General features: G+C 35.1%; 2 protein-coding genes across 2 annotated transcripts; one reads left to right on the top strand and one right to left on the bottom strand.

Moving 5' to 3' along the window:
- The first annotated feature begins 2,245 nt into the window (after positions 1 to 2,245).
- Positions 2,246 to 8,758, top strand: LOC104890536 (protein disulfide isomerase-like 1-1). The gene is made up of 10 exons (XM_010676061.4): positions 2,246 to 2,475; positions 4,794 to 4,824; positions 5,015 to 5,308; positions 5,492 to 5,680; positions 5,797 to 5,919; positions 6,205 to 6,342; positions 6,887 to 7,006; positions 7,121 to 7,238; positions 8,136 to 8,248; positions 8,334 to 8,758. Exons 1-10 carry the CDS (start codon positions 2,297 to 2,299, stop codon positions 8,565 to 8,567), a joined length of 1,539 nt encoding a protein of 512 aa, XP_010674363.1. The 5' UTR covers positions 2,246 to 2,296; the 3' UTR covers positions 8,568 to 8,758.
- A 449-nt stretch (positions 8,759 to 9,207) lies between these two features.
- Positions 9,208 to 10,658, bottom strand: LOC104890537 (protein DELAY OF GERMINATION 1). Its single transcript, XM_010676062.3, has one exon. The coding sequence runs from the start codon at positions 10,314 to 10,316 to the stop codon at positions 9,450 to 9,452; it is 867 nt and encodes a 288-aa protein (XP_010674364.1). The 5' UTR covers positions 10,317 to 10,658; the 3' UTR covers positions 9,208 to 9,449.
- Between the last annotated feature and the right edge of the window lie 763 nt (positions 10,659 to 11,421).

Here is an 11,421-nt window from a genome sequence, read left to right as displayed (position 1 = left end):
TATAACCATGATGGAAGCCTAGAGAGACACAAATCTAGGCTGGTAGCACTTGGAAATAAGCAGAACTATGGAGTAGATTATGAAGAAACATTTGCACCAGTTGCAAAATTGGCTACAGTGAGATCCTTACTTGCTGTTGTGGCCATTGAGGGTTGGTACCTTCACCAAATGGATGTTAAAAATGCCTTGGATCTTTCATGTTGAATTGCAGAAAACTATGTTTATGAAGCTCCCACCAGGATACAAGCACAAAGGTGACATATTCCATGTTTAAGGAGAAGGGGAGCAGTGTAAAAAAGCTAAGAACAAGACTAAAAAAGTGTGCAAGCTCAAAAAATCCTTGTATGGATTAAAGCAAGCACCAGGTTGTGGTGTTTTAAACTCTGTGAAGCTTTGAAGATGAATGAATTTGTTCAGTCCAAGTCAAATTACTCGTTGTTCACAAAGAAACAAGGGAAGAAATTCACATGTATCTTGGTATATGTTGATGAATTAATTGTGGCTGGTAATAATGAACAAGCCATCAAAGATGCAAAGAAACTTTTGTCACTCCAATTTCACATGAAAGACTTGGCCTCACTCAAGTACTTCCTAGGCTTGGAGGCGGAAATATCATAGAAAGGAATTTTCTTGTCTCAAAGAAAATATGTGCATGATTTGCTCAAGGAATAAAATTTTGAGAGGTGCAGGACACTCAGACTTCCCATGGACACCTACTCTAAGCTAACTCTAGAGACTGGGACCCTCCTTGATGATCCAGAAAAGTACCAAAGGTTAATTGGAAAGTTGATATACCTAACCATAACTAGGCCTGATATCACATTCACAGTCCATGTTCTCAATAAGTTTATGCATAGTCCAACAAACTCAAACTATCAAGCTGGGATTAGAGTCCTCATATACCTTGATGGCTCACCCGCTCAAGGCATTCTTCTTGCCAGTAGGACCACAACTCAGCTCACTGCCTAATGTGACAGTGATTGGGCTGGATGTAACTCTACCAGAATGTCAACATCAGGGTTCTGCATCCTACTTGGGCAGTCTCTTATCTCTTGGAAATCAAAGAGACGTTCAATAATGGCTAGATCTACTGCTGAAGCTGAATACAGGTCCATGGATCTCACCATTTGTGAAGTGATGTGGCTCAGACAATTACTCAAAGACCTCGAATTGAAGGATCTAGGCTCTACTCTAGTAAAGTGTGACAATCAAGCAGCCTAGACAATAGCTACAAACCCTGTTCATCATGAGAAGACAAAGCATGTAGACATTGATTGCCACTTCATCATAGACAAAGCAGGTGAGGGGCTAATCACACATGTCCATGTGTCTAGCAGAGACCAACTAGCAGACATCTTCACCAAGATTTTGAACACGAATAAGCATCAGAGGCTCTTGTCCAAGTTGGGAGTTTGTTCAATACTCACTCCACTCTCAGCTTGAGGGGGAGTGATGAAAGAGGGTGATATCATATGGCCCAATAATAATAGGCCTATTAGCAAATCAATCCATGTCTTTATAGCCTTTCATAACTTTTTATTGATGTTCTAGGATAAGTCACATGTATCAAGGTGATTGTTATTTTGTCCTATTATTCCTAGGGTTTGGTGAGCTATTGTCTCTAAGTTGATTCTACTATTTAAGATAAGTGAGATGCTTTGTAAACACACAACAAACACTACATGAAAGAAATGGCAAAAAGGACTAATTGCTCATTCTCATTCTCTCTTCATTACTGCTGATTAATTTTGCACAAATGTACAACATCATTTGTCATCATTAATTTTTTTTGAGGGGAATTTGTCATCATTAATTAATCCTCTTTGAGTTTCACACTTACAGATGTACAAATTTGTATTGAAAGAATGAATGGTATACTAGTATTAAAAAAGTAATTAGGAGATATGCATTTGATCATGTATCATGTATGCATTTAAAAATTACATGATCAAACAGTAGTGGACGATCATTATGACATTATCCATTATTTCATTATGCAGCAATTAAGGCAGATTCCTTCTCACAATTAAATATGGCAACGACTACCACAACAATTCATTTCATTTCCATTCTTTAAGATTCAAGTACAAAAAAATTCAATTATTATTGACTGACCAATGCAAACCAATCAGAAACTTCCTTCACAAAGCACATCCAATAATATTATGACATCTCAGCACGACTTCACATTTGTAGCACTTTCACACAAATTTACCACTGAAATTTTTTATATAAGTACTAGTATCCTCCAACTTCTCCACTTTCATTCCAAACAAAGTAAACGAAGATAGAAAAAATGGGATTGAGGGGATTAGAGGTATGTTTGGTTGTGGTTTTATTAGCAACAGTTGGTAAAATTCAAGCAGAAGAAAAGAAAGCAGGAAAAGATGAAGTTGTGATCACACTTGATTATTCCAACTTCGATGATGTTGTCTCCAAACATGACTTTATCCTTGTTGAGTTTTATGCTCCTTGGTATTATTCTTTCTACTCTCTTTTTTGTTCAACTTTTTCTGCCTCTATATTTTTATTTTTTTTATTATAAGTTTGCTGAAAATGATATTAGTTAAAAAGGTAAATTTCTTCATTAGTATAAGAATAGTACGTTTAATTAGCTATGTCATATTTATCAGTTTTGTTGAATAAAGATAAAAGCAAATAGCTAAATCTATGCACTAGCTTTTTTTTTTTTTTAGGGGAAACTCTATGCACTAGCTAGTTACATAGGTTAGAAGAAAAAAAACAATATTAAGCCAAATACCCCCAAGCCCCTCCCTTTTAAATCGAAAGCAAATGCTTGGGATAGGAATTAAACACTAAACCTTGTTAGGGAAGATGAGAAAGCGGACTACTTGAGTCAATTCTAATTCCTACGCGTGTATTGAAGAATATGCATTAGTTGTTGCACAAAATGACAGAGCAAAGTTTTTTTGGACAATCCTAGTAGTAATGATTTGTGTCCTTTATCTTCATTATGTTATCATTGGATGAAAAAAGAATTAATCATGTGAGACTACTTTTGTGGAAAATATCTGATCATTGGATGAAAAAAAACTTATTGTCATTTGTTTTTTTATTTGACTTGAATTATGGATGGATTTTTATCTAATTGTTTAGTGGTTTTTGCATATATAGTTTATAGGAGATTAAAGTACTAATGTGGTAGGAGAGATTCAACTTCTAAATTGAATATTATCCAAAAAAAATTCACCAACAAACTATTAGAGTAACATTATATAAAGGGTAGAATGGTCGTTTACTAGTCGTAGGCCTGTATTACAAACACTATATATATTGAATGTCAGGGTTAACCTACTAAGGTTAATTCAATTATTCTCCACACTTGTACATGGTATCACAATCTAGATTTTTCTATAAAATAAAATTTCCTCTCCAAAATAAATTTTTCTTTCCTGATGAATCTTTATGGTCGTTTACTAGTCGTAGGCTATATTACAAATACTATATATATCAGGTTAACACAATTATTCTCCACACTTATACACAAACAATTTCATTCAATTAGGTAGGTTAGTTGGTATGTGAATAAATTTTTACCCGACTTTAAGCCAATGAAACACTAGAGGTTGGAGAGGAATTTTTTTTATCCAGTAGGTAAATGATTAACTACTAATACATATTTAAAAAATGTTAATTACAACTCAACTTAAGAAATACTTTTTTATCAGTTTATTTCTAGTGGGTAAATTAGCCTGGGGATATACCAAACATACTCTATCGGCCTATGAACTAGTCCATTTGTGGACCACAAATTGATCATGTGTTTCTCATGGTCTTCTCAAACAAAAAAGACAAAAAAAAAAAAAAAAAAAACAAACAAAACAAAGCATTGATTGGAATTTTGTTAATGTGGGTGGTAGCCTGGTAGGGTAGTGATATCAAACTCCTTATCTTAGGAAGATTTTAATAAGATGATAAGATTTCTCCAATTTTTATTCATTTTTCTCCATTTCGTTTTAAGTGTAATAAATGAATATTTTATAGCTCACAAATAATACCCATTTGTTGCATTTAAAACGAAATAGAGGAAGTACATATAATTATAAACTATCAAAAGTATGAAATTCTAAAGCATTTCTTATTTTTCCTCTTTAATGCATTCGCTACTATTGATTTAGAAAATGTATCATCCATTTGTGTTAGAAAAATGAAGAGGATTGCATATTGATCAACTTTGTCAAAACTTCTAACAAAAAATAGGTGTAATGGAACTTGGAAGTAGTATAAATACTTTTTTAAATTCAGAAACTTTTTTTCTTTTGAATAGTCGATAGTTTTGTAAAACAATAGGTTGCTTATATAATAATTTCCAACCTTAAAGTTGAGAGTTAAATCTCCACTAAGGACATAGTTGGGAGGATTCGACCTTATGCCCTAAAGGCTACAAGGTGAATGCTCAATCAATTACATCAAGCAAGCTTGATATATATGTACACATATAAGTACTGAACATTTTTGTTTATGGCAATATATGGAGCATTTTAACCAAGCAAGACTTGGCCTAATGGTAAAGATTTGGCCTCATGACTTCAAGGTCATGGGATCAAATCCCACTAGGAGCTCTTTGGGGGTGAGGTTTCCCTTACCATCCTCCCTTCCTCCAAAGATCTGACCTATAAACCTAGTTGGTTGTATCTATGCGAGGTACCAATTTAGTAGGATCCTTCATCTTACCAACTTAAAATAAAAATATATATATACAGAGCATTTTATTATAAACTTTGTGTTAGTGAAGTTTTAAATCTTACAAATCTCCTCCAACTCTTTTTCAGGTGTGGATTCTGCAAACAACTAGCTCCAGAGGTAACAATAACATTCATTCTCTTTAAACAAACCACTTGCTTATTAGTGCAACGATCAATGCAAAATATGAACTTTTTGAAAACCTCATAGATAAAATATGAAGTCTGCATTTTATTACTTAGACTCTTACTTATTTCAATGATTTTTAGACACAACATTGTACTAATATTAACATTTTTGCTCCCTGCAGTATGAGAAGGCTGCTGCTGAACTAAGCAAGCATGACCCTCCAATCACCCTAGCAAAAGTTGATCTTACAATTGAGGAAAATAATGAGCATTTTAAAAGCAAGTTCGATATCAAAGGATACCCTACTCTTAAGATCATAAGAAATGGAGGTAAAATTGTCCATGATTATAAGAATCCACCTCTAGCAGCTGATGATATAATTCAATATGTCAAGAAACAACTTGGACCTGCCTCTGCTGAAATCAAATCTATTGATGATGCTGCTAAAATCATCGACGAAAAGAAGATCTTCATTGTTAGTATACTTACCTATATATACTTGTGAAATGTGAATAATATTGTCAAAGAACCAACTCAACCAAAAGCTTAAGCTGATGGTTGAGGCCCAGGAATAGATTTATACTCTATCAAATATTGATCATTTTATGAGTAATGTGATGATATGGGTGCTAAAACAATGTTCAAAATGATCATGTAGGTAGGGGTGTTCCCAAAGTTTGAAGGGGAAGAATATGAAAACTTCACCAAGTTAGCTGATAAGTTGCGATCTGATTATGAGTTTGGACATACATTGGATGCTAAGGTCCTTCCGAGGGGTGATTTGTTTGTCAAAGGGCCGATAATTAGAATGCTTAAGCCATTTGATGATCTCTTTGCCGATACTAAGGTATAAGTTATTGCGAGACTGTCACATATAAGATTTTGCATTTAGCAAATTCGTATCCTTAAATGTTGAATAAGTGACAAAATCTAATGTACGTATGCCTTCTTTTTCTACTAAAGGATTTCGATTTGGCGGCCTTAGAGAAGTTCATTGAAGAAGAAGATTTGCCTTCGGTTGTTCCATTCACTATGGATCCCACCAATACTTACCTTCGTAAAATCTTCACAGGCGAAAATACTAAGGTAACAAGATCAAGCCTTTTACACTATTTTGTACACGAAACGTTTTAACTAACGTACACTTGATGTAATGCATTCCATCAGAGATGTACACCTTCAACAAATTGAGGGAGGAAGTGATAAAAATAATGTTTTAATGTATTTCTAACTAATGAAAATTCAACGATATGAGGGTTGCCAATCCTTAGAATCACTCAATCATTCGCCATTGTTGTTCAACCAATGACTTGAAACATGGCCGAGATCCAATAACTAATTTACCACTATATTTCGGGATGTCTGTTGCAGATCATAATGATTTTGGACTTCAGTAGCAAAAATGCTGCTGCTTTGAAGGCCAAGTTTAATGACATTGCTGTCCTGCTTAAAGGCAGCAACAAATACTTTCTACTTGGTGATGCTGAACCTAGTAAAGAACTACTCCAGGTCACATTTTATACTTTACTTGCTTATCTCATTTTGGTTTTCTTTGATATTTTCATTAATATTCTATTTGTCTTGGGTCTGTTCTCTTCAAAAAATAAAATTAAAAAGTAGAAATATAGTTTAAATTTATATAAATAAGTTTTAAATAGCATAAATGCGTTTCCCGTCAGTTATAATAGTTTTAGTCAGTCATATCAGATAAGAGGAAAACAATAGAGAATCGGTAAAAATCAAATTTAATTAGTAAAAAGAATATTAGTTTAATAGACAAAAGTATGTTCGATTTAGTATAAATCAGGTAAAGTAAATAGGTCTTCCTATGTGTTGATGGACAATTTGTGCTTAAAGTAATTTAGCAACTTTTTCCCTAAAAAAAAATATAGTGAATAGGACCTTATTGTTTTTGTAGCCTTATATTAAACTTATTGAGTTGTGACATAAATAGTTTAAGTCGCTCGTCAAAAGACTTTTATTACTTTAAGTATATGAACATATACTTTTCCATTCCATCTAACAAATTTGCCTTTGATTTTTGGGAAAACAGCACTTCAAGCTCGATAAATCTGATGCTCCTCTCATCTTTATCCATGAGAGTGAAACTAAGAAATATCTTAAGACAAATGTGGAACCAGATCAAATTGTGCCTTGGTTCAGGAAATACCTGGTAAATTGTTGTTATCTTATGTTTAAGATCGATTTTCTATTTTTCTTTAGATATGAGGAGTGTTTCTTTGTGATAATATTAATGGGTCCAATCTAAAATATTAAATGGTTGCAGGATGGAAAGATAGAGCTATTTATGGTGTCTCAACCTATTCCTCTAGAGAACAATGAGCCTGTGAAAGTGGTGGTCCTTGATAGCTTGTCAAACATGGTTTTGGACTCTAAAAAGGATGGTATATTTCTCAATCTTTTTATTTTGCACTACAATCAACTAGTATTAGGACACCATTCGCTCAAGGGATTGTATATTTCTTACTTAATTTGTAGTCAAAGTTTATTTTGATCGTGAAAGATATTAGAGTTGTTCACGGGCAAAATGGCCCGTTAAGCCTGCTCAAACCGGCCCGTTAAAGTTGCACGTTTGGACAAACAAACTTTGAAGAAAAAATCTAAATGGGCGGGCCAAACCCGGCCCGTTAATATTAATGGGCGGATATGGACAACCTCAAACATATCGCGGGCTAGCCTGCCTGACCCATTTTTCAAAATATCAATTTTCTATGAAATTTAATTTTTTGATTTACTAATTTAGTGTTGATTTATCTTTTGGAATATATAATTTATTTGCACTAATATAGCTTTGGTAACATATAATTATCTTTATTATTACCTTTTTACGAAATTTTTTAATTTTCTCTTTATCTTACATTGTGATTATCAATTTTTTTCTATTTTAAACAAAATTATGTTTTAATCTATATATATCAAAGGAAATTAGCTAGACTTATTTGAAAAAATAAAGATATTAATAGCTCCGTTAGGCCCGTGGACAAGCCTGTCCGTTTATTAGGACGGGTCATAGACAAGTAGTTAAGCCCGCATAAAAGGGCTTGGACTAGATATATTAGGCTTGTTGGACAAAATTTTAATGTTAGGCCCGTCTCGCAACCTGCCCAAGCCCGAAATTATCACCTCTAAAAGATATAATATCCATTGATAGTTGATATTGAAAACATAGTTTTGAAACCATCCTATAAGAAAATATAAGGAAAACAGAACAATCCTAAATTCTAATGAAAATCTAAAAAATTGCTGAGTTTACTGACACTTATCTTTCTATGTGATTGCAGTTTTCCTAGAGTTTTATGCACCTTGGTGTGGTCACTGCAAGAACCTTGCTCCAATCTTAGATGAAGTTGCTGTCTCATATCAAAATGACCCTGATATCTTGATTGCTAAATTTGTAAGTTTATTTTGTTCCTTTTCTTCTTTTTTTTCTTTGTACTTTTACAGAAGAAATTTGATAAATTTCTGTATTTTTTATAAAGGATGCAAGTGCCAATGATGTCCCAAAAGACATATTTAAGGTTGAGGGCTTCCCAACCATGTTCTTCATATCAAAAAATAAGGAGAAAATTGGTTACAATGGAGGTAGAACTAAGGAAGACATTGTCAACTTCATTGAAGAACATAGAAGTGATAAAAAGATCAACAAAAGTGAAGAACCTGAGAAAACAATCGATCAAGTTGATGAAACAGTTGCATCCAAGGATGAATTATAAGCACATAATTCGTTTTTTGTTTATGTTTGAGGATAGTTTTTTCATCCTTGTCTCTTTTTTTTTGCAATAAAGTGAAATAAACTTACCATCATTCATGGGTTGTTGCATCGATTCGATTCTCTCCTTGTAATAATGGATTATGGTCCGTTGTTATTCAAACGAAAGAAGTGGATGCAAATTCCCATCTACCAGCTGTGGAAAAAGTGAAAAAAGTAGAGCGACGCCTGAATAAATCATAGTAACGTAATTTATCTATTCACTAAAGTTTTCACATTCTTTTAGTCCTTACAAAGTCGAGCTTTGTTTGGCATCTCATTGTCGGAGTTACTAAGATAACCAGGGTAGAGTATCTAAATTATAGGTAAACGGGTACTAAACCACATCCAAGTTGATACCAAAATTCAAAGTTTTTTTTTTTTGGTAAAATAAAGTAACCAAAGTAGTTAATTAAGCATTCTTACATTCCGCAAGGTATACCATCATACAATGACTAGGGGGATAGGGGAAAATCCTAGTTACATTTGCACTATCCTTACTAATACGACACTTCTTTGCTAGTCCATCTGCGATTCTGTTATGGAGCCGATTGCAGTGCTTAATCTTCAAGTTCGGGAGGTCCTTCCAAAGTTAATAACTTCGATTGTAACTCATTACCAACTTGCCTCTTATTATCGAAACGCTTTGTTGGAGTTTCTTAACGAACTCCAACAATAAGTTACCAAATCTTTCACTAGAAAGTCTACCCAAAATACAAAAGAAACAATAATATGGCTTCTTACTCTAGGGGGGATACATGATACATGATACATGATACATGATACATGATACATGATACATGATACATGATACATGATAGATGGGCAAACAAGTTAATTATGGTGTTTACTGTTGTTGTTGTTGATTATTAGCACCTTCATCTTTTTTGACACCCCATTGATGGACCCTCAAATGAAGTTCAGCAGCAGCAATCAAGAAATCAACAGCCTGAATTGGAGTTAAGATATCCAACACATTTTTAAGTGTTCTGAGGCGTAGATCATCAGCACGCCCAAGTATTTCTTTTAACTTGTTTTCTTTCGTACCAATTGTTGATTCAACTCGTTCATTAACTGACTCGGGCCCAACTGGCCCGGTAGTTACCGAGTTAGGATCACGTATTAACTCAGTAGCTACATGTGAGAGTTCAACCATGGTTGAATCAGCAACAGTTTCTTGTATTGCAGCAAAGTTTTCAGTTAACTCTCTTTCCTCCCAAACAGTTTGCCTTTGCAACTCGTCAACTCGGACGAGTTGATCAGGTGATAGGTCAGCTAAGTTACCCGAGCCCAACCCACGGAGTAACTCGTGGAACCCGGCCTCGAGTTGTAACCCGGTGACCGAGTATAGTAGGTGGAAGGCCGTGCTCGGCCTCCACCCGCCTACCCATAGGAAGGCTTCCTCGAGGTTTGATCTCCATGATGGACTTAACATGGTTAGGACGTCGTGGTCCGCTGACTCGGACTTGACTCGGTAGTAGTTCTCGTAGTGACACATGACTCGGTTTACGAGTGAGGTGAGTTGTTGGTTCCACTCGGTGTCGGATTGAGTTGACTCGGTGTAGCATGTGGCGGCCGCTTTGAGCTCCTCGAGGTCGTGCTCTTGTTCGAGGAGCCAAGTCTCGAAAAATTGAGCAAAAGACTCAGTTCTTAGATCAGGGTCTGGACCTGAATTGGACTCTGATCCAGTAGAGACGTGGTTGGATGAGGGCATGTTTTTTCGAAGTGTCACTTAAAAAAATAAAGAAAAAGAAGTATATACTAATATATATATTGACCAATTGATGGTATGTTATTGAGTTATTGCCATGATAATTAAGGAAAAGACGTTGAGGAATGGGTGGGTTTGGTATATATATGGTACTAAACATATAAGACGGTTGAAGATTGTGCATGAACCAGGGGGAGTAGTCTAGTGCATCCAAAAAATAGAAATCCAAGTGAGGTGAACCTGGTTTTTCTCCTTATATAAATTCCAAGTACCATAATTTGTTTACGTAAGAGATATAGGATGATGAGATTAAAACTATGCATGTGAAGATAAAAGTTGTAAATTGGTTGGTTATGCACTGGAAGTACAACTCCATTATATAGAATTAGCAAGTGGCCAAGTGGGTTTTGCAACTTGGGACTTTCCAACTGGACATACATAAACATAACTCGTAAGCGGCAAGTGCGTAGCGTAAGTCGTACTCCATATTATTATAATGGTTTGTTTGCGTTAAAGATGGCCAACCGTGTGAGCCAATCCATCTAGCCCACCTCTTGGGTCGTGTGAGCCGTGCTCATGAAAAGTTCAGTCCAACCCAACTCGAATCGTAAAATGGGTGGGTGGATCGTGGGCCAGTTTTTTTACTCCAACTCGGTCCATGAAAGCAGTTCAGCCCAGTCCATGAACCCTCCTAGCCTAGTCCAAGTAATTATTCAACCAAAATGTATATATTTTAATCAAATTGTATATAATTTAATCAAATTGCATATATTATAATTCAATCAAATTCAAAAATAATGAAATTATTCAATAATATTAATAATTTTATATATTTAAATTAATATTAAAGGTTTTATGTAACAATAATAAATGATTATATAACTTTGAAAAAAAAATTGTCATGCCAACCCGCTAGGCCCACGAACCGCCAGAATTGCGAAAACCGGAATTGGACCGGTGTGGGCTAAGATTTTTCAGCCCGTGGACTAGCCCACCCAAACCGTGAATTTCACGGTCCGGTCCTGGGACGTGAAATCTCATCCCCCCACTAGGGCCCACGGACCAGCCCGTCCAGCTCACACCAGTGGTCATCTCTAGTTTGCGCTAC

This window comes from Beta vulgaris, chromosome 4 (assembly GCF_026745355.1).
Source record: "Beta vulgaris subsp. vulgaris cultivar EL10 chromosome 4, EL10.2, whole genome shotgun sequence".
NCBI lineage: Eukaryota > Viridiplantae > Streptophyta > Magnoliopsida > Caryophyllales > Amaranthaceae > Beta > Beta vulgaris.
Note: the sequence above shows the minus strand (reverse complement) of the source record. Positions and strands in the feature narration are given on the sequence as shown.